At 45.2% G+C, this 23,947-nt stretch overlaps 1 protein-coding gene across 1 annotated transcript in view; it reads right to left on the bottom strand.

Annotated features, from left to right (window-relative positions):
- rcor3 (REST corepressor 3) overlaps positions 1-23,947 on the bottom strand; it is a gene marked incomplete in the record, with an annotated part of 64,160 nt that overhangs the window by 5,607 nt on the left and 34,606 nt on the right. The window contains 2 exon segments of the mRNA XM_037690397.1: positions 3,316-3,394; positions 11,597-11,721. Coding sequence (XP_037546325.1) covers positions 3,316-3,394; positions 11,597-11,721 — 204 coding nt within the window.

Raw genomic sequence — 23,947 nt, forward strand, 5'->3', positions numbered from 1 at the left:
TGTGAACTTGATGTATTTATCCACAGAGTTGATGTGGTCAGTAAAATGTTGGACTTCCTGAGATTTGATTTTAACCCAGGTGTCGTCAACGTACCTGAACCAATGACTTGGTGGTGTCCCTGAAAAGGACGTCAAGGCTCTCTTTTCTACTGCCTCCATGTACAGGTTGGCAACAATCGTAGAAACTGGAGACCCCATAGCACACCCATGTTTCTGCCTATAATATTGCTCCCCATATGTGAAGTAGGTTCACTGCAGGCACAGTTTCAAGAGTTGACACAGTTGTCCTGTGGAAAGTGTGGTCCTGCTTCTCAGAGTGGTGTCTGATTTTAATCTTAAACTTACCACCTCTACTGCATCATCAACAGGAATGCACGTAAAGAGTGATGTGACATCAAAAGAGACCATTGTTTCATCAGTCTCCATGATGACATCCCTCACCTTATCCACAAAGTCCATGGTGTTCTGTATGTGGTGTTCTGAGCTGCAAACTAAAGGGATGAGTACAGAAGCCAGATATTTGGAAACATTGTAAGTGACAGAGTTAATCATGCTAACAATAGATCTTAAAGGTACACCTTGTTTGTGGATTTTAGGTAAACCATACAGAATAGGTGTGGCCTCCCCTGGGTACTGTCTGTGGTACAGAAAACGATCAATAGCCTTGTCCTGCTCCAAAATTTTCAGGCAATCTATCAATTTCTTCTTGTAACCACTTCCTGGATCTCTCTTCAGAGGTTCATAAGTGTTTAAGTCACTAAGGAGTGTCATAACTTTCTCATGCTAGTCTTTCTGGTTCAAAATCACTGTGCACCTTCCTTTGTCTGCTGGGAGAATGATGATGTTTTTGTCCTTGCTAAGAGTTGTGAGTGCATCCCTCTCCTCTCTACTGATGTTGGAAGGTGGTGGTTTGGCATTACTGAGGCAGGCTGAAACTTTGATTCTGAGCTGTTCTGCTTCAGCCTCTTTAATTTTGTTGTTGCGGATGGCTGAATCAGTGGCTGTGATCATCTCCACCAGAGGAATTCTACTTGGTGCAACCGCAAAGTTCAGTCCCCTGGCAAGAATCTCTGTCTCTGTCTGGGTGAGCTGTCTGTCAGATAAATTCTTCAACCACTTTTCTGTCTCCCTGGCATGTGATTGTACATGTAAATGTACATGGAGGAGGTAGAAAAGAGCCTTGACGTCCTTTTCAGGGACACCACCAAGTCATTGGTTCAGGTATGTTGACGACACCTGGGTTAAAATTAAATCTCAGGAAGTCCAACATTTTATTGACCACATCAACTCTGTGGATAAATACATCAAGTTCACACGAGAAGATGTAAAAAATGGCAGGTTGGCTTTCTTGGACTGTGAGGTCTCAGTCTCTAATAGAAGACATTTGCAAACCGAGGTATACCGCAAACCCACCCACACAGACCAGTATTTGCAGTTTGACTTCAGAACCGGTTCAGAACCGGTCCGCCTGGTGGAAGGACAGCTTCTTCTTCTTTCAGGAAAAAATAATCTCAGTTGGTTGTTTTGTAACCAAAGTAAACACAAACTAACATTATTAAGAACGTTGATTTACCTGCTGTAAAACAGCTACTGATTATCACGGAGAAAAGTCCAACATCGTCGACTCGGTTCTGGTCCACTCAGCGACCGGTGTGGAGCTGTTAGACGAAGCGGTCCCGCTTGGCGTCAAATCTGTCGACTTTCATCCAAAATCCAGCTTTAACTTGTTGTTACGTTACGTTGTTGTTAGCTGGTTAGCCCAGAGGAAAACAGTGTGCCGAGGCAGCACGCATGCGCATTAGGTGAAGGTACAAAATTCACAGCGCCATCTAATGACCCGGCATGGTAACTACAGCAGATTCGGGAGGGCAGGGGGGGAATCCTCTGGATGCATGTAAACCCAAAATGCGACCGTGTCAACGCAAATCTTTTCTTCTAATTAACATACGAAAAAAACTACGTTTCCCCCATCGTGTCCGTGTAAATAGGGCCTAAATGACACGTTTTTATTCCGAACGGCTGTTTGATCCGATAACTTATGTCCATGTAAACATAGCTAATGAAGAGCATTCTCACATAGGTGCTTCCTTCTTCAAATGGTTGAGGGAGGTGTGAACTGCTAAAGCAACGGCATCATCTGTAGACCTGTTTGCTCTGTGAACTGTAGGGGGTCCAGGGTGTCAGGAGGGAGGCACAGATGTGAGTCTTGATAGTGAGTCTTGGGGGCTGTGTGGATGGGTAAAAGAGGACACAGATTGTAGTGTAAGCGCTTTGAGTATCTTGAAATATGATTGAAAGGCGCTATATAAGTGCAGTCCATTTACCATTTGTCAGCCGCTCTCAATCTGCCCTGCTCAGTTTGCCCGTCTAGGAGGAGGGGTAGACTGAGCGCGGCTGACCGAAATAAGACTGCCTGCTTCGGACTGAATGAGAAGAACACACCATTGAAGCCACGGAGCTCGAATGTTTACAGAGAAGTTGCTAAACTTCATCGTAATTAATGACCAACCTCTATCTGTTGTAGAAAACAAAGGATTTTGCAGCTTGATTGAATACTTGTACTTGCCCAATAGAGATGTTACATCCTCGTATAAAATCAATAACGATGATGATATGGAACAGTATCAGCCGATATCTAGATTTAGGTATCGGGATTGGATCGCAAGTAAAAAAAAAAAAGACAAGTGGATTGGTGCATCCCTCGTTCATTGTTAATCATTTCAGTTAGCTGTTTAACATTGTTCTTTTAGTGATTAGTCTGTTCTTGTTAGCCTAGTTTATGTGTTCATTAAGTGTTAGTTTGTGTTAGGCCATTCAGTAGAGTAACCACGAGTGAGGGAGGTAGTTGTCATGAAGACCTGCAGGCTTCAAGAGTGAAACACAACTCTGTTCAACACACAGACAGAGGTCTGTGTGTTTAACAGGAATAGTCTATAAAACACCATCTGGTGGTTGATTCTTGATCTAAAACAAGAGCTATACATCGCTTTCAGTAGCTCTGTGCTGCCACTCATGTTACAACGTGAACACCCACAGTTTATATATACACAAATTATTATTATTTTTTTTCATTTAGTGTGCACAGTTTATATTCCGATGCGCTCTATAATCCAGAAATTACGGTAATTAAAAGTTTTTTTAAATCTTTCTGTGTCAATATTTCATGTTACAACGTGGACACTCGTGACTTATAAACAAGTGAACTCAACAGTCCAAAAAGATGGTAACTGAAAGCACTCAGTGTCCGTGCAGTTTGCAGGAACAGAAATAGACAGATGATCACCAGGTAACACATCTTTCTTGGCTTGACTCTACCTCTTTCTTGGCTTCTTTGTTGGGATCATAGTCGCTGTCATTTGCTTCGATGGGAATGGCATCCTCCATTTCCTCGTCACTATAGCAACAATAAGTTCAGACAGACTAGTTGGAACAACAAGCACCATCATCTAAGTAAAGTTTCATAAAAACAAATCTGATACGAGTTAATGCAAAAAAACTTGTCAAAATACAAAAGTTGTTCCTCCTTGATTTGCCACCTTATTGTGGTAGAGGAGTTTGTGCGCCTGAATGATACTAGGAGCTATGCTGTTGGGGGCAATTATATTTGCCCCTGGTATGATCGTAGGTGACAGGACAGACAAAGAGTAATTCAGAAGACTTTTGATGGACAACACAAATCAAGGAACTCAGTGTCCCTTGCCTGGACATGGTTTAACGGGGCCCCACCCTGGAGCCAGTCCTGGGGGAGGGGCTCTTCGGCAAGCACCTGTTGACCGGGTCTCTACCCATGGGGCCCGGTCAGGCTCAGCCCTAATGAACAACATTGGTTTGCCTTCCTGTGGGCCCACCACATGCAGGAGGGGCCATACAAGTCGGGTGCATGACGACATGGGCAGTGGCCGATGGCGGGGGCCTTGGCGCTCTGGCCCTGACTTACCAAAGCTGGCTCTTGGGACATGGAATGCGACCTCTCTGGCAGGGAAGGAGCCTGAGCTTGTGCGCAAGGTTGAGCAGTACCTACTTATAGCCCTCCAACTTGGTGCCTGTGTGTTGGAGTTTTCCTCAGTAGATGAGAGGGCGGCTTCCCTGTGCCTTCGGGTGGGGTGATGAGCTCTGACTGTTTGTGCCTATGAACCAAATGGCAGATCAGAATATCCGGCCTTCTTGGAGTCCTTGGTGAGAGGGCTGGAAGGTGTGCCAGCTGGGGACTCCTTTATACTGCTGGGGGACTTCAATGCCCATGTGGGTAATGACAGTGTGACCTGGAGGGGAATGATTGGGAGGAACAGCCTCTCTGATCTGAACCTGAGTGGTGTTCTGTTGTTGGACTTCTGTGCTAGTCAATTTGTCCATCATGAACACCATGTTCAAACATAAGGGTGTCCATAGATGGACTTGGCACCAGGAAGTCCTAGGTCATAGATCGATGATAAACTTTGTAGTCGTGTCATCTGATTTGTGGCCATTTGTTTTGGACACTCGGGTGAAGAGAGGAGCTGAGCTGTCAGCTGATCACCACCTGGTAGTGAGTTGGGCATTGGAGAAAGAACTCAAAGTGGCAGAAATTAAGATGTTGAGGTTCTCTTTAGGAGTGACAAGGATGGATATGATTAGGAATGAGATCATCAGAAGTACAGCACAGGTTGAAGAACTGGAAGATAAAGTTAGAGAGGCCAGACTGAGACGGTTTGGACATGTCCAGAGGATGGACAGTGGGTATATTGCTTGAAGGATGTTAAAAATGCAGCTGCCAGGAAAAAGACAGAGGATGGCCAAAGAGGATGAATTTATGGATGCAGTTAGAGAGGAGTGAGGATGCAGAGGACAGAGTGTGATGGGGGAGGAAGACTCATTGTGGCGGCCCCTGAAGAGGGAAAAGCCAAAAGATGATGTTTTTAGGTGCCGTCTTCTGAGCTTTTCACCAACACTACCTGATTCATAATATTTATTATAAAGCTGTAAACAAAACAACAAACAGAAATTTCCCCAAAGAAACTCTGAAGGGGCCTGCCACAGTGGCAATTTTGAATTATTACTTGTGCTTTATTATGTGTTTAGGATTACTTTCTGCTACTTTCATGCTAAATTTCAGTTCAATGCGTCTAAAAAGTCTGACATAGTTTTTAGTTTGAGCTCTGGCAGCTGTCATAAATAGACATATATTTGTAGCTGTGATACTTTATGATCCTTATATGTATGTGAGCCATCATATTCTGTATCATAGTGATCTGAATGGTGTTATTATATTAGACCTTCTCAAATAGTGGGGTGCGTCACCCTGTGGGGGCTCGGGAAGCAGAAGATAAGCAGAAGAAAATGGATGGATGGATAATCAATAAATAATAATTTATTCAAATTGATCAGCAACATTAACTCAGGAGCACAATACATAAAAAAGACTTTGACCTACAAAACAAAAATGAATAAAATAATTTGTGCTGATTTAAAGGGGGTGTGACAACCATTGGCAAACCATATGGAAGTCCTTTACTCCTCTCGGAGGAGTAAAGGAGGCCATCTTTGTGAAAAGAAATCGTCCATCATTAAACGGGGTGGAGGCCTCCGGGTTCAACTGTCCCCCTCTTACAATGCCGTTATTGCTAGTATCACTCAACCCCCTGTGAATAGTAAACAGCCATCAGTGTGCTAATGATCCATTGTTAGGCTGATGGTCCTTCTTGACCATGTGATCAGCTGGTTTTGGTTGTCAGCAGCAAACTGGTTGATCCACTCTGAGAATGTGCTATTTAAGAGACTGAGCTGAATACAGCTCCTCAGACTGAGGAAGTCTTTCGGATGAGAGACGAAACGTTTCTACATTTTTTTGCTTTTTTTTTTTTTTTTTTTTTTTGAATGTCCAGTGGACCAGATTGAACTTGTTTGGATTTTTCTACCTGGATTATTGAGCATGCATCAGGATATTCTTCAATAGGTTCAGTTCAGGAACAATCTCAGCAGCCTCCTCTCTTGGCCACAGCCAAACAGACATACCACCCTCCTTTGACCCAAGGCTGTCCTGTCACATCTCAAATACTGTATCTACCACCTCAGTCATGGACCCTTCTTCTACATATTGGTCTTCAACCAAATCAGAAGATGCTGATACCTCCTTTGCCTCCCCCGTCTGCGGCTCTAGAAGTCAGGTGAGGAAGCAGCTAGAAAGACTGAACCGGAATAAGGCTGCAGGTCCATATGGTGTCAGTCCCAGAGTCCTGAAGGTCTGTGCAGAGCAGCTCTGTGGGGTTCTGCAGCACCTTTTCAACCTTAGCCTGACCCAGGAGAAGTTTCCAGTGTTGTGGAAAACATCCTGCCTTGTTCCAGTGCCAAAGAAAACTCACTCATCAGTCCTCAATGACTATAGACCTGTTGCCCTGACATCCCACATCATGAAGGTCCTAGAGAGACTTCTGCTGGCCCACCTGACTAAACAAACAAGCACATATCAGGACCCACTGCAGTTTGCTTATCAGCGTAGACTTAAGAGTTGAAGATGCCAGCATACGCCTGCTTCAGCAAACTCACTGTCGCCTAGAAAAGGCAGGCAGCACTGAGAATCATGTTCTTCAATTTCTCCAGTGCATTTAACACAATCCAGCCTGATTTGCTTTGTCAGAAACTTCAGAAGACTCAGGTGGAGGCCTCAACAATCACCTGGATCAAAGATTACCTGACAAACAGACCACAGTTTGTGAGACTGAAGGGTTGTGTGTCTAACCAGGTGGTCAGTAACTCAGGAGCACCACAGGGGACTGTACTCTCGCCATTCCTTTTCACTCTGTACACCTCAAAACAGACTCCTGTCATCTGCAGAAATATTCAGATAACTCTGCAGCGGTTGGGTGTATCAGAGAAGGACAAGAAGCTGTGTACAGGGAACTGGTGGACCACTTTGTGGCATGGTGTGGAAACAATTATCTCATCTTGAATGTGAACAAAACAAAGGAGATGATTGTAGATTTCAGGAGAAACAAACAGGTCCAACCCTATTTCCATCATGGGAGAAGTAGTGGAGGTGGTGGAGAAGTATAAATACCTTGGGGTTCACCTGGACAACAGACTGGACTGGAAATGCAACAGTGAAGCGTCTATAAGAAGGGACAGAGCAGACTGTACTTCTTGAGGAAGACGAAGTCCTTCAATGTTTGCAGCAAGATGCTGCACATATTCTATAAGTCTGTTGTAGAGAGTGCTATCTCGTCTGCCATCATCTCTTGGGGTAGCAGCATCAGAGCAAGAGACTTAAAAAAAAGATCAACAAGCTCATAAAGAAAGCTGGCTCAGTTCTGGGGACTCCTCTAGTACCTTTGGAGATGATTGTACAAAGAAGGATTCTTCATAAAATGAAGAACATTACAGACAACCCCCAGCATCCTCTTCATCAGACTGTCATACAACAACAGAGTGTCTTCAGTCAGAGGCTTCTTCAGATTGTAGGACAGACCGCTACAAGAGATCCTTCCTGCCCATAGCCATTAGCATCTAGAACAACTCTTATGAAACCAGGATGATGAGTTACAATTCAATTCAATTCAGTTTATTTATATAGCGCCAAATCACAACAAAGTTGTCTCAGGGCACTTTACAGGAACACAACATATAATTTCCCTCTGGGATTAATAAAGTATTTTTGAATTGAATTTGAATTGAATTACAGATGATGAAAAAATAAAACTGCGTCTCAAGCAGAATATTGTGAAGAGGTTCAGGAGGTACCAGGTAAATTCCTGGTGTCTCAGCCTGATCTGCTGAGGAACTCCTGGACATTAAATGTCTCTGTCCTCAAGTCCAGACACTCCTGAACCAGAGACAACATCAGAAGTGTCTTACCTGCTGAGGACACAGAGAACTGGACTGTCTCTCAGTGGTCCAATGTCCTCTATTTACATGGAAGATTTATAAATCAAGGTCCCAGAGTCTGGAGAAAGACTGCAGACGTTCAGAATCCACAAAGTCCTGAGTGAAGTTTCCACAGTCAGGGATTGTTTGGGTCCATGTTCTCTGCTGTTTCTGGTCCACTGGGTTTAGTCCAGTCATTGATGGTTTGGGTCCATGTACTCTGCTAGTTCTGGTCCACTGGGTTTAGTCTACAGTCCATGCAGCATCTAGCAGGACATGTTATAGACTTCATGCTTCCTTCTGCTGAAGAGCTTTATGGAGATGTTGGTTTCATTTTCCAGTAGGACTCGGCACCGGACCACACTGACAAAAGGTACCAGAATCTGGTTCTGGAATATTCTAATCCTCTGAGATGCTGAGTTTTAGCTTTTCATTCTCTGTAAGTTATAACCACCAAAGTTACAAGAACAAAGTCTGAAATATTTCACTCTGTGTGATGAATTAATATAATATATGAGTTTCACTTTCTGAAATGACAAATGAAGTTTTTCCAGATCTTCTAACTGTTCTAGCTTCAGCTGTGTGTTCTGGGATACTACCATAATAAATTGCAGCTAAATATGTTTAGATATGGTTGAGATGGTCAATTTTTTTGTTAGCTTATCCAGCCATATTGATTTTTTTATTTGGATTGAGTATGTGTCGAGGATCGTTCACATCCACCACCAAACCTAATTTCAGCTCAACACATCCTAAAAAGGCTCAGAAGGAGCTAGAATGCTATTTTACTGCAGACTTGTGTAGAAGGACTTATATATATATACAGTATACCGTTTAAAATTTTGTAGTAGCGAAGTCTGGGCCTGAGCTGTATCCATCCATCCATTTTCTTCCGCTTATCCGGGGTCAGGTCGCGGAGGTAGCAGCTTAAGTAGGGAGGCCCAGACTTCCCTCTCCCCCAAAAAGGGGGTTTGGGGTCCCCCAAACCCCCTGTTTGAATAGGGGGATCACCACCCCAGTCAAAAATCCAGGGGAATTGCCCCTGATGTCCATACAATATTGCAGTCGTGTAAGCCAACACAACCCCACAACATCCATTGCCTTAAGGAACTCCCGGCGAATCTCATCCACCCCTGGGGCCTTGCCACCGAGGAGCTTTTTAACCACCTTGGTGACCTCAGCACCAGAGATTGGAGAGTCCAACCCAAAGTCCCCAGGCTCCGCTTCCTCAGTGGAAGATGTGCCGGTGGGATTGAGGAGGTCTTCGAAGTATTCTGCCCACAGACCCACGACATCCTGAGTTGAGGTCAGCAGCATACCACCTCCACTATAAAAAGTGTTGGTGGCATACCGCTTACCACCCCTGAGACGCCACATGGTGGACCAGAATCGCCTCGAAGCCGTGCGGAAGTCATTCTCCATGGCCTCTCTGAACTCCTCCCACGCCTGGGTTTTTGCCTCAGTGACCACCCAAGCCGCATGCCACTTGGACTGCTGGTACCCATCAGCTGCTTCCGGGGTCCCACAGGCCAAAAAGGCCTGATAGGACTCCCTCTTCAGCCTGACAGCATCCCACACCGCCTGTGTCCACCACTGGGTTCGAGGGTTGCCGCCGCGACAGACAACCTTGTGGCCACAGATCCGATAAGCCGCCTCGACAATAGAGGTGCGGAACATGGCCCACTCAGACCCAATGTCCCCCGCCCCCCCACCCCACCCCGGAACGTGTTCGTAGCTCTCTCGGAGGTGGGAGTTAAATCTCCGTCTCACGGGAGACTCTGCCAGACATTCCCAGCAGACCCTCACAATACGTTTGGGTCTGCCAGGTCTGACCGGCATCCTCTCCCACCATCGGATTCGACTCACCACCAGGTAGTGGTCAATGGACAGCTCCGCACCTCTCTTCACCCGAGTGCCCAAGACATGTGGCCGCAGATCAGATGAGACGACAACAAAATCAATCATCGAACTGTGGCCTAGGGTGTCCTAGTGCCAAGAGCACATATGGACACCCTTATGCTTGAACATGGTGTTTGTTATGGACAATCCATGACGAGCACAGAAGTCCAACGACAGCACAGCACTCAGGTTCAGATCAGGGGGGCCAACCTCCCAACCACACCCCTCCAGGTCTCACTGTCATTGCCCACGTGAGAGTTGAAGTCCCCCAGTAGAACAAGGGAGTCCCCAGGAGGTGCACTTTCCAGTACCCCCCTCTAAGGACTCCAAAAAGGGTGGGTAATCTGAGCTGCTGTTTGGCGCATAAGCACAAACAACAGTCAGAACCCGTCCCCCACACATAGGTGGAGGGAGTCTACCCTCTCGTTCACCGGGGTGAACCCCAACATACAGGCACCAAGATGTGGGGCAACAAGTATGCCCACTCCAGCTTTGCGCCTCTCGCCAGGGGCAACTCCAGAGTGGAAGAGTGTCCAACCCCTCTCAAGGAAGCTGGTTCCAGAGCCTGAGCCATGTGTTGAGGTGAGTCCGACTATTTCTAGCCGGAACCTCTCAACCTTTTCTGAATCTAAATGAAAATAAAACGGAAGTCATCAGCTTTGGTAAATGTAATACCCTTAATGTGCTTGGCCCCTTGGCTTCATACAGCCACTCCAATGTCAGGAATCTGGGAGTTATTTTTGATAGAGCTTTTAAATTTGACAAACAGATAAATACAGTTGTGAAATCCAGTTTCTTCCAGCTAAGACTCATTGCCAAGGTGAAGTCTTGTCTCCCTTTCAGAGACCTTGAAAAGGTGATTCACGCTTTTATTACATCTCGTTTGGACTACTGTAATTCATTGTATGTTGGTTTAGACAAATCATCTTTGCATAGTTTACAATCTGTCCAGAACGCAGCAGCTCGTCTTTTAACAGCAACTAAAAAATGTGAACACATAACCCCTGTCCTGGCTTCTCTCCACTGGCTTCCTGTCCACTTCCGAATTGATTTTAAGATTTTATTGCTTGTTTTTAAAGTCTTAAAAGGTCTGGCCCTGTCATATTTATGTGATCTCATTAACATTTACACTCCAGTAAGAGCACTCCGGTCTACCAACCAGTTCCTCTTAGATGTCCCCAGATCCAAACTGAAATCCAGAGGTGATCGGGCTTTTGCGGTTGCTGCTCCAAAACTGTGGAACAGTTTACGAATTTAAAGACCGCTCAGACTGTTGAGACTTTTAAATCTTTGCTTAAGACTCATCTGTATTCCTTGGCATTTCATCCACGCAGTCTGAGAACAAGTTGAGCTGATTTTATTGTTGTTATGTGTTGTTTTTATTGTCAACTTATGTTTTTGAGTGGCACTAGATGCATTTTTACTCTTTTTTTATTTTTTTTTTAATCTGTCTTAACTGTAAAGCACTTTGGTCAGCTTTTGTTGTTTTTATGTGCTATATAAAAAAATGACATTGACATTAACCTCACACACCAGCTCAGGCTCCTTCCCCACCAGAGAGGTAACATTCCACGTCCCAATAGCCAGCTTCTGTAGCCGAGGATCAAACCGTCAGGGTCCCCGCCCTCAGCCACCACCCATCCACACATTGCACCCAACCCCTTAGGCCACTCCCACAGGTGGTGAGCCCATGGGAACCTGAGCTGTATGCTAAATCAAAATTCATCAAATTTATATATCTATATATACGTTACAACATCCTGTTGTCTCCATGACCTGATAAGTGGTAGAAGATGGAGATTACACTCAACCACAGATTGAATTTAATCTGACATTGCACACTTCATGCAAGTACCCCTACCTGTCATCCTGGTTGCTCCTGGTGGCCAATTTTCGGGCCTGTCTGTCCATCAGGCTTGTTCTGGATCGTGTCTTCTTCCATGAATAATAATATTTCACCAAACTTGAGATGGATTTGTCTGGTAACTGAAAGAAACACATAGGCACTCTACATTTAGTGCCAATAAATAGAAAAGCAGACACATTTGTTGACTGACACTTTATTAGGGTTGTGTTGTGAAAAAGCTTGCTGGTTATTTTTGAGATTATTAGGGAATTACCCAAGAAAATAATTTGTGTGCAAGAATTCAAGAGGGGCTCTAATTATTTATCAAACATGTTCTGACACAATATATAATGGATGTTTTACATTCTAGAGTCTTATAACACAGAGGCTATATTACAAAAACAAAATTTAACGTATTGTGGATGCTCATCTTCTTTCACGTAGCTGCAGATAGTGTAACAACTTTATATCCAAACACATTGTTTAGCCCAACTGTCCCCAGTTTAGAGGTTTAGGGGCCATCCAGAACATTGTAGGATTAATCCAAGGAGTTTAGAATGTCTCAATGCTGGACAAGTTTTTCCTCCACCGTAAGTCATAACAAATACAAACGCATCCACACTCACTCCTGATTTTCTAACTCCTTCCTCCAATGCGTTCCCTGTCTGCACCATAACGTGCACACAGTCTCGGAAGATGGGTGACTTGAGTTATCCGACTCTTTCATGGCTACACTTGATGAAAAAAACATTTTGGTGTCGCCCGTTAATGAAAAAGTGTTAAAAAGTGATGTTTCCTGCAGAGGCAAATCTAGGTTTAAATGTGAACAGAGAAATGTTGATAAAAGCACTGAAAAGTGACTCGTCTCTAACTTTCTGCTTCTCTTCTGTTGTGACCACAGAAAAATCTGATGTTCCTGTCCAATATTTCGTAGAAAATGGCATTCTGATGAAACACTAGTCCCCAGATTCAGGTGATGTCCACAGTGTTAATCAGGTGGTGGCGCCAAAAGAATACAGAGAACAAGTTCTCAGTCTGGTACATGATTCCAGCTTATCTGGACATGTTGGTGTAAATGAAACATACCACTGCATATTAAAAAACTTTTTCTGTCTGAAATTAAAATCAGATGTCAAATATTGTCATTCCTGTCACACATGCCAAGTAAAGGGGGAAGCCAAACCAAACAATACAACCTGCACCTCTGCAACCCATACATGCACTTGGAGACCCATTTGAACATGTTCTGCTAGACTGTGTGGGCCCATAGCAAAAAACAAAATCTGGAAATCAATATATTTTAATGTTAGGGTTAGTGTGCCGCAACTCGTTTCCCAGAAGCCATTCCATTACGTACTTTTTTTTTTTTTTTTTTTAGATGGCCTCCCTTCTCTCCTTTCAGCCATCCTCTCCACACCATTATTATGAAATATTTATTCTAGTGATTATCTAGTGTAGGTTTTTTTTTTTTTTTTTTTAATAGGATGGAAAGAAAGAAAAGACAAAGTAAGACTCCAAAATATAAGAAATATACACAAAGAGAGCACACGGCAAAACACCCGGCCACTGTCCATTCACCTGCAAAGAACATGACAAAACACAGCAACAAAATACATATGTATAAAGAACTTAAAATATTCATGGCTTTGCAGTAATTTTCCATAAATATATATACCCATACCTACGCCTATATACATACATACATACATAAACATGAATATACATTCATATACATATCTATATATCTACATATAAAGCCTACATAAGCATCCCTGCATCTATTTGTGTGTGGTTGTGAGCATGCATAAGTGTATAAGGCTTCTCTAATAGAACATTTAATAGTAACCGTGAAGCAGCAGAGACCCGACCCCCAAGGCCAGAGGCAGACAAAAAAAAGGGGGACCAGAGCCCAAGACCCCAGGAGGGACCCCGACCGCGGAGGCCCCAGGGCCACCCACACAGGACGAACCACTCACCCACCCCCCAGATCGGACCACAGGGGAGAACCAGAAGATCCCCACCAGCGACCACATACAGTGACCCCCCAGGGCCAACAGCGACAAACTCACAGGCCCCCGCCGCACCGATGCAGGTCCAGGCCCGGGCACCGAGGACTCACACCACCCAGGCCAAGGCCTGACAGGGCCAGAGGACCTGAGCCCCACCAGGCAGACACCAGGCCGAGCCGACACACACCCAAGCACCCAGCCCCCGACACCAAGGGCCCCAAGCGCACCGGCAGGCAAGGGCACAACCCACCAGGGGGCCGCGGGATAGGGGCGCAATGCCAAGCACCCCCAGTTGTATCAAAGAGGGGGCAGTCCGAGTCTCGGCCTAACAAATACCCATTCATACACAGACACAATCACACAGTCCCAGCCTCTTTCTCACACTCACTCAAAGACTTACAATAACGATACATTTCATTCTTATTCCCGATACGCACTCTATACCCCCCAGGGCCAAGACATGTACCCGCCCTCTACAGGGGGCAGCCCATGCCCAAACCCAGGAGGTAGACCCATTCATTCTCGAGCGGAGAGAAGCCAATATCCCAGACCCGGCCCAGGCCACGCCCAGCCGACAGGACACCCCCCGGCACGAAGAGGTCACGCCACCGACCACCCCCACACACCACCAACAACCAAGCACGCGCCCCCAGCCGACCGCCCGCCAGGCCCCGGCAGCCACCCCGGCCAGCGGGCCAACCATGGCACCCAAGAGCCAAGCTCAGGGGGTCCAAACAACCCCAGGGAGAAGACAGTGCCAGTACCGCCCACGGCAATCCCCCAGACCCCGAACCCCCACATAGTCCTGGTCAACACCCGACGGCCTGCCCTTCTCCCCACCCCCGGAATGGCAGTTAGGGAACTAGGGGGGTGAGGAAAAAAAAAAAAAAAAGAAGAAGACCCCGACACATACACCCCCGCCCCTAGATGTGCTGTTGATGTGTGTTGTTGTATAGTGCCATTAAAAAGGAAAGAAGAAAGGCTGGCATGATGCCAGTTTCCCCTTCACCCAAACTCTATCCAAATCATAGTGTCTAAATGCAACCGTTGTAAGTGAGCACAGGCACAGGGGGCGAGAGTAAAGACATCCCACCACCCATAGCCATGTGCCCACCTCAAGTTCCTATATGTGAATGTCATGAGGATGTTATGAATGAATGTCTAAGGTGTACAATAAAATTGAGTCCCAGGTGGCTATGGTCAACAGAGATGTAAAATTGTTGCAGCACACCCGAGCCCAAACAACCCTAAATGTGTGGAATTGAAATGAAGAGGGTGGAGGTGCATGGTGAGGGATGGGGAGAAATATAACTGTGAGAGCAAATGCTCCCACAGGGAGTCAGCTCCCCCACTGACCCAACAGGCCCCCCCAGTTCCCCAAGGTCCACCCAGGGATTGAGACCAAGACACCTCTCCATCTGGACTGACTGCCAGGCCCGCTGAGCTCCAGACCAGAGGGGGAAAGAACCCCTAGAGCCGCCAGAAGCAGTACCAGCGGCCCACACACCCGAGGGCCGCCAAGACCCCCACAAACCGCAGTCAGCCCGCCACCAGATGAAGCCAAACCCCACCAGGACGACCCGGACAAGAGCACCCGCCCAACCAAAGACAGAGCCAGGAAGCACCGGGAGCGAGCCCCCACCACAGGCAAGGGGCCAGCCAGTCGGCCATGCACAGTCCCGGGCCGCCCCCAAGGACATCCACCCAGTCCCCACCCCAGAAGAAATACTACACCCACCCCTCATTCGGACATTCTTCTTCTCACTTTTAAAGCTATCCACAACCTTTCCCCTCCGTACCTATCTGACCTCCTACACATCTTCATCCCCTCTCGCTCTCTCAGATCCTCCTCTTCACTACACCTCCATGTACCCTCTGCCCGCCTCTCAACCATGGGGAGCAGGGCCTTCACCTGCTCTGCCCCTCATCTCTGGAACTCTCTACCCCCTGACAAGAAACACCACCTCTCTTTCTATATTCAAAACTGCTCTGAAAACACATCTCTTTAGACTCGCTTATCCTTAACTCTGCTGTATGTATTTTATATTCTTTACGCATTTTATATTCTGTATGTATTGTATATTCTTTACGCATTTTATATTCTGTATTTTATATTCTTTATGTATTTTATATTCTTTATGTATTTTATATTCTTTATTCCTGTTGATCTTTGTTCTTACTGTAAAGTGTCCTTGGGTGTCATGAAAGGCGCTTTTTAAATAAAATGATTATTATTATTATTATTATCTCTCAAAACACATAGCACACTAGACACCTAGGCTGGGTCAAACTACCCCCTCTTAGGGGCCACTGGTCACGCCCCCAAACACCCAATCCCCCAGCCCATGACCCCACAACCCACCAGCGAGCCGAAGGCCCCTGCCCAGAACCGGGCACCAGAGTGCAAGCCGGCCCAGAGCCCGGCAACCCGCCCACCAGAGCCCAAGATCCCCGATCCCCACAGGCCCAAGCCCGGGGGCGACGAGCCCCCAGAACCCCAAGCGCCCGCACAGCCAGGCTACCAGATCGGTGACCCATGACCGCCGCCACAGACCACCTGAGGGCCCGCATGCAGCCACCAGTAGACATCCCCCAGAACCACCAAGGCCCTCCTCAGGGGGAAAGCAGTGCCCCCCTGCCCAGGTACCCCCCAGAGCCCAGCCCCCCGCCCCCCCCCCGGCGCCCCAAACCCATACACCCACCTCCACATCAACCCCAAGGCACCACAAGGTCAGATCCCAGACTACCCACCCTCACTATGTAACGGAGCCGATCAAAGGAGCCCAGAGAGATTGATCCAATGTGTCGGCAGATGCTGTTTCAAGACTAATATGATCTAACAGAAGATTTTTATACTGATTAATGCTAAGATTATTTTTATTTTTCCAATTCAGGAGTATGGTTTTCTTTGTAATGCATAAGGCAGTGAAAATCATGCGACATGTATTTTTTTCCAGGGTAACATCTTCCAAGATAGCCAATAAGCAAACAGACGGAGAGAGTGGAATATTACATTTCAGACATTTAGACAAGTCTTCACAAACCTGGACCCAGAACCTCTGAACGGGTAGGCAGAACCAGAGTGCATGGATATAATCATCAGGAATATTCAAAAAAAGTTCAATCTGGTCCTCTGGACATTCAAAAAAAAAAAAAAAAAAAAGCAAAAATATCTAGAAACGTTTCGTCTCTCATCCGAGAGACTTCCTCAGTCTGAGGTGCTGTTTTCAGCTCAGTCTCTTAAATAGCACCTTCTCAGAGTGGATCAACCAGTTTGCTGCTGACAACCAAAACCAGCTGATCACATGCTCAAGAAGGACCATCAGCCTAACAACGGATCATTAGCACACTGATGGCTGTTTACTATTCACAGAGGGCTGAGTGATACTAGCAATCACAGCATTGTAAGAGGGGGACAGTTGAACCCGGAAGCCTCCACCCCTGTTTAATGATGGACGATTTCTTTTCACAAAGATGGCCTCCTTTACTCCTCTCTCAAACCATTGTTCCTCTCTGTCCAGGATGTGAACATCTTCATCCTTGAAAGAGTGACCGCTGGCCTGGAGATGAGCGTAGACCGCAGAATCCTGGCCTGATGATGTTGATCTTCTGTGCTGGGTCATCCTTTTGGCCAGTGGCTGTTTAGTTTCTCCGATGTAAGACTGATCACAGCCCTCCTGACACTGAACAGCATACACAATATTACTCTGTTCTTGCCGGGGGACTGGATCTTTGGGATGAACCAGTCTTTGCCGTAATGTATTTTGGGGTTTAAAAGCCACTGGGACGTTATGTTTAGAAAATAAACGTCTCCGTTTCTCTGATACTCCCTCAACATACGGAATGACCACTGGTCTGGGTCTGGGTTCCTCCTTTTCACCTGATGGCTGACTGGAGTCCTGTTTGGGTTTCTTCTCTGCTTTCAGGAAGGCCCAGTTAGGATATCCACATTGCTCTAGAGCCTGTTTTGTGTAGGATTTCTCCTTCTGCCTGGCTCCCGAGTTAGTGGGGATGCTGTCTGCTCTGTGATACAGAGTCCTGATGACTCCTAACTTGTGCCCCAAAGGGTGATGGGAGTCAAACTGCAAATACTGGTCTGTGTGGGTGGGTTTGCGGTACACCTCAGTTTGCAAATGTCCTCTATCAGAGACTGAGACCTCACAGTCCAAGAAAGCCATCTTGCCATTTTTTACACCTTCTCGTGTGAACTTGATGTATTTATCCACAGAGTTGATGTGGTCAGTAAAATGTTGGACTTCCTGAGATTTAATTTTAACCCAGGTGTCGTCAACATACCTGAACCAATGACTTGGTGGTGTCCCTGAAAAGGACATCAAGGCTTTCTTTTCTACCTCCTCCATGTACAGGTTGGCCACAATCGTAGAAACTGGAGACCCCATAGCACACCCATGTTTCTGCCTATAATATTGCTCACCATATGTGAAGAAGGTTAACTGTAGGCACATTTTCAAGAGTTGACACAGTTGTTCTGTGGAAAGTGTGGTCCTGCTGCTCAGAGTGGTGTCTGATTTTAATCTTAAACTGACCACCTCAACAGGAATGCACATAAAGAGTGATGTGACATCCAAAGAGACCATTGTTTCATCAGTCTCCATGATTACATCCCTCACCTTATCCACAAAGTCCATGGTGTTCTGTATGTGGTGTTCTGAGCTGCCAACTAAAAGGATGAGTACAGACGCCAGACTTTTGAAAACATTGTAAGTGACAGAGTTAATCATGATGACAATTGGTCTTAAAGGTACACCTTGTTTGTGAATTTTAGGTAAACCATACAGACTAGGTGTGGCCTCCCCTGGATACAGTCTGTGGTACAGAGTATGGTCAATAGCCTTGACCTGCTCCAAATTTTTCAGGCAATCTATCAACTTCTTCTTTTAGCCACTTCCTGGATCTCTTTTCAGTGGCTCATAAGGGGTTAAGTCACTAAGGAGTGTCATAACTTTCTCATGATAGTCTTTCTGATTCAAAATCACTGTGCACCGTCCTTTGTCTGCTTGGAGAATGATGGTTTTTGTCCTTGCCAAGAGTTGTGAGTGCATCCCTCTCCTCTCTACTGATGTTGGAAGGTGGTGGTTTGGCATTGCTGAGGCAGGCTGAAACTTTGATTCTGACTCACACTCTTTAATTTAGTTTTGCCTTGTAACAGACTTTCCTTCTCTCCATTGACTACGGTGACATTATTTACATGAACGCTCCTACAAGCACCCTGCAGATTCATTCAACCTTTATTTAGACAGGTAAATCCCATTGAGCCTCGAGGACTCATTTACAAGAGAGACCTGATTTCAACAAGGAAAGATGACAACAATGGACAACAGCAACAACAATAAACAATTATAAAAAGTCATTCTGCAGGTTTTTCTTTTTTTTTTACAAATAGGATGGCAATTAAAAAAAGGTAACAAAAAAAACAGCTAGATTCTAAGGTGAATGTAGAAAACTAAAAACAGGAACATGTCTGCATTGGTCCCTGCCAGGAGTCCAACAGATTCTTAAAGCCACTTAGAAAGGACAAGGTTGAGAGCTTCAAATCTTTTTGTAAGATATTCCAGGAAACAGGAGCAGAGTAGGAGAAGGCCTTTTTGCCTAGTTCAGTCCTCATTGAGGGAACACTGCAGGTAATAATGTCCTGAGAGCGCACCCCGTAGCTGCACTCACGCAGAAACATGTAGGAGGAGATGTATGAAGGCAGCAGACCAAGAAGAGATTTAAAGATGAAAATGTACCAGTGAGAGAGTCTGCGTGAAGTTAATGATGTCCAGCTAACCAGTGAATATAGGGTGCAGTGGTGGGTACGATAATCACAGCCAGTTATGAATCTTAGTGCACCATGATAGACAGCATCCAACATCTGCAGGGTTCTTGTAGGAGCATTCATGTAAATAATGTCACCATAATCAATGGAGGGAAGGAAAGTCACAGATACAAGGCATTTTCTAGCATTCAGGGTTAGACAGGATCTGTTTCTGAAAAAGAAACCCAGTTTAACTTTCAGTTTCTTTACCAAGTTTTCCACATGGAGCTTAAAAGAGAGATGTGAGTCGACCAAGATACCCAAATATTTATAAGAATCAACAAATTCAATGGGGACACCATTTGAGGATAAAATCGGAGGAAGAACTGCTGGGACCAACTTCCTATTTGAAAAAAGCATCCCTTTGGTTTTGTTGGCATTTAGGACAAGTTTGAGGCGAAACAAATCAGTCTGGATGATGTTGAATGCAGATTTCAAAAGCTGGAAAGCCTTAGCAACAGTTTTAGCTCGACAATAAACAACTGTGTCATCAGCATAGAAATGTATGGATGCATTAGGGATGTTTTTACCTACATTATGTATGTAGATTGTAAAGAGGGTGGGTCCTAAGACTGAGCCTTGTGGTACACCATTGTTGACTGTTAAATAACTGGAGGAAGTACCATTATGTTGAACACATTGCCTCCGGTCTGAAAGATAGTTAGAGAACCAACCAATGGTGTGTTCTGAGAAACCAATTTCTGAGAGTTTATGACACAAGATGTTATGATCAACAGTGTCAAAAGCTTTAGACAGGTCTAAGAAAAGTGCAGCACAATAATCCTTAGCAGCCAGTGCTTCAACAACATCATTAAGAACCTTCAGTGAAGCAGTGGTTGTGCTGTGTTGTTTCCTGAAACCAGGTTGATGTGGAGGTAAGATGTTAAATGAGTCCAGGTAATTTTTGATTTGAGAGTTTATCAGTTTTTCTAGAACCTTGGCTAAAATGCAGAGTTGCGAGGTGGCCCAACTGCAGTTTGAGTTGGGCTGAGGGGGGGCTTTGGCCCCCCAGTGAAGATGGATGGATGGATGCTCCCATGGGAAACAGAAGCTGGGTCCAGAATCAACAGGCCGAAACAGAAACAGATAATTTGCGGCAAATAGCAGAGCGAGCTGCCAGAAAATCCTCCTGAAGTGAAAGGCATGATCCTAGCTCGTTTCAGGTCAACAGGGGCCAACAGCGTGATCCGGAATAAAATTAATTATTATCCAGGTGAGTTTGGATGGAGGCCTGCAGCAACTCCGATACAAACTCCGAACTTCTCTCGAGCACCACGCAGCCCTGCTCCTTCACACTGCTCCTCCGCTTCTCTGCACGACACCTCCACACCAGACAGCAGGAGAGGCACCCCCGGTGAAAAACGAGACTGACCGGAGAGGCTGAAGTCGACACTGATGTTAATGTTGGATGCTGTCTATCACAGTGCACTAAGATTCATAACTGGCTGTGCCCACCACTGTACCCTGTATTCACTGGTTAACTGGACATCATTAACTTCACGCAGACTCTCTCACTGGTATATTTTCATCTTTAAATCACTTCTTGGTCTGTTGTCTTCATACATCTCTTCCTACATGTCACTGTGTGAGTACAGTTACAGCATGCACTCTCAGGACATTACCTGCAGTGTTCCATCAGTGAGGACTGAACTAGGCAAAAGGGCCTTCTCCTACTAAGCTCGTACTTCATGGAATAGCTTGCAAAAAGATCTGACGCTCTCAACCTTGACCTCTCTAAGCGACTAAACATCTGTTAGGTTCCTGGCAGGAACCAACGCAGACATGTTCCTGTTTTTAGTTTTCTACATGGCCTTATAATCCAGCTGGTTTTGCTATTTTTTTGCCATCTTATTTTAATTTGTAAAAAAAAAAAACAACAACTGTATGCCTCTTTTATGATTGTCTATTATTGTCGTTATCTCCTGTTGTCAGCATTCTTTGTTAAAATCAGGTCTCTATTGTAAATGAGTCCGAGGCTCAATGGGATTAACCTGTTTAAATAAAGGTTGAATAAATGAATGAAAGTAAACAAGCCAACTACACAACAATGTGGGCTTTCTAACAGCTGCATTACATATTTCATTAGAATCAGACTTTTTAATGAGCATGCCAGCTTTTTGTTATGTTTGCTCTGTATGCTTTCTAAATGCACGGCTGTGTTTTTGGTTTTGTTAGCAGGAAAAAAAAACTAATTTATTTTTGAGACATTTATTTTGTACAGTTACAGTTGTTTGTTAATAAAGGTGCCTGTGTGACAATTGCTACAAACATTTGACTCAGAAATATCCATCCATCCATCCATTTTCTTTTGCTTATCTGTGGTCGGGTCGCGGGGGTAGCAGCCTAAGTAGGGAGGCCCAGACTTCCCTCTCCCCAGCCACTTGGGCCAGCTCTTCCGGGGGAATCCTGAGGCATTCCCAGGCCAGCCGAGAAATATAGTCCCTCCAGCGTGTGCTGGGTCTTCCTCTGGGCCTCCTTCCGGTGGGATGTGTCCGGAACACCTCACCAGGGAGGCGTCCAGGAGGCATCCTAAACAGATGCCTGAGCCACCTCAACTGGCTCCTCTCGACGTGGAGAAGCAGCGGCTCTACTCTTGAGTCACTCCCGGATGATCGAGCTTCTCACCATCTCTAAGGGAGAGCCCAGACACCCTGCGGAGAAAACTCATTTCGGCCACTTGTATCCGAGATTTCATTCTTTCGGTCACAACCCAAAGCTCGTGACCATAGATGAGGGTAGAAACGTAGATCAATCGGTATATTGAGAGCTTCGCCTTTTGACTCAGCTCTCTCTTCACCACGACAGACCTGTACAGCGCCTGCTTCACTGCAGATGCTGCACCTATCCGCCTATCGATCTTACGCTCCATTTTTCCCTCATTCGTGAACAAGACCCCAAGATACTTGAACTCCTCCACTTGGGGTAGGACCTCCTCCCTGACCGGAGAGGGCACTCTACCCTTTTCCGGCTCAAGACCATGGCCTCGGATTTGGAGGAACTGATCTTCATCCCGGCCGCGTCGCATTCGGCTGCGAACCGCTCCAGCGAAAGCTGTAGATCACGATCTGATGAAGCCAATAAGACCACATCATCTGCAAAAAGCAGAGATGCAATCCTAAGGCCACCAAAACGGATCCCCTCAACACCTTGGCTGCGCCTAGAAATTCTGTCCATAAAAGTTATGAACAGGATTGGAGACAAAGGGCAACCTTGGCGGAGTCCATCTCTCACTGGGAACAAGCCCAGAAACTCAGAAATATATTTTTGTTATTTATGTAAAGAAAAAAATTGGGATATTAAATTTTCATCCATATCACCCATCCTTAGTATAAAAGCTATGCATTCTTTCATACATGAGGTCTCAGAAGAACATTGTAGTATGACATATGCAGGATATATTCATACATTTTACGGGTTCTTCATTTTTCTGAACTGTGTAAATGTCGTGCATTGAATTTAACAGAAATGTAACGAGAGACGTTATTTATCTTTGACCCATCAAAATGAATGCGGTCATTTATTTACAGAATCAAAGTTTAACATCAAACATTTACATTAATTTGGCAAAATATGAAAATAACAACAGCATAGTTTTACAGGAAGTGAGAACAATACGGCGATTGTTTTCACTTTTCAGCTAAAACGGCAGACATGACTTAATCAGTTTTACAATCAGGAAAATCATACGGCCATGATTTTCCGTTGCATCACCACAGACATTAATGAAAACATCTGGATTAATTTTTAGGAGAAAGGAGAGTTTAAGATGGAAAATGGAGATTTATCTTACAGAGAGATGTGTGAGGGAATTTATCTGTGGTACCAGAACAACACGCTCTTTGGAGAATAAGCTTGGCCCACGGTACGCTTGGTCGAAATAGAACTTTTACCTGGCAGATGATAATCAGCGTCGGTGTAGAGTTCCCTTCTGACTCTGTCAGCGTCTCCGTGAGGACAGCCAAACCCTTAGGAGTCGTGTGAGGTTATCCAAACAGAAGTTATAATCCCCAAAATCATCTCTGGATCATCTTGAATGCGTTTGCATCCAAGAACTCTGAACTCTTTACGTCTCCAACTCTTTCAAAGCTCTACTCATCTCGTCACGTCTCGTCTCGACACGACAACGGAACTTTTAGACGACACTTCTCTTAGAGAACTGGGAAGTTGCCACATTTAAATGGGTTCGACTTCCGGTTCATTTGAGAGCTTTCTGATTCGTGGATGGACCAGAACAGAGGTGTGGTTTGTGATGTAAGGTGTTATGGAAAGTCAAGGACAGAGATTAAGTTTGTTTAAAACAGACAGAAAGATTGTTGGAGAACTTCAGACTTCGTGGAGTCTCTCCTCCTAGTATCTTCTGTGAAAGTTAAACATGACATTTCTTTTCAGTAAACTTTTTAGTTGACCGAAACCTGAACTTTAACACACACTTACAAAACTTGCTCATTGAAGACAGAAAATCAAGAAATGCATATTAACCTGATTTCTTCTATGAATGAGGAATAAAAATCATTACTTACTGTTTATGTAAATAAAAAT

The sequence above is a fragment of the Nematolebias whitei genome, chromosome 16 (assembly GCF_014905685.2).
Source record: "Nematolebias whitei isolate Nwh7 chromosome 16, NemWhi1, whole genome shotgun sequence".
Lineage (NCBI taxonomy): Eukaryota > Metazoa > Chordata > Actinopteri > Cyprinodontiformes > Rivulidae > Nematolebias > Nematolebias whitei.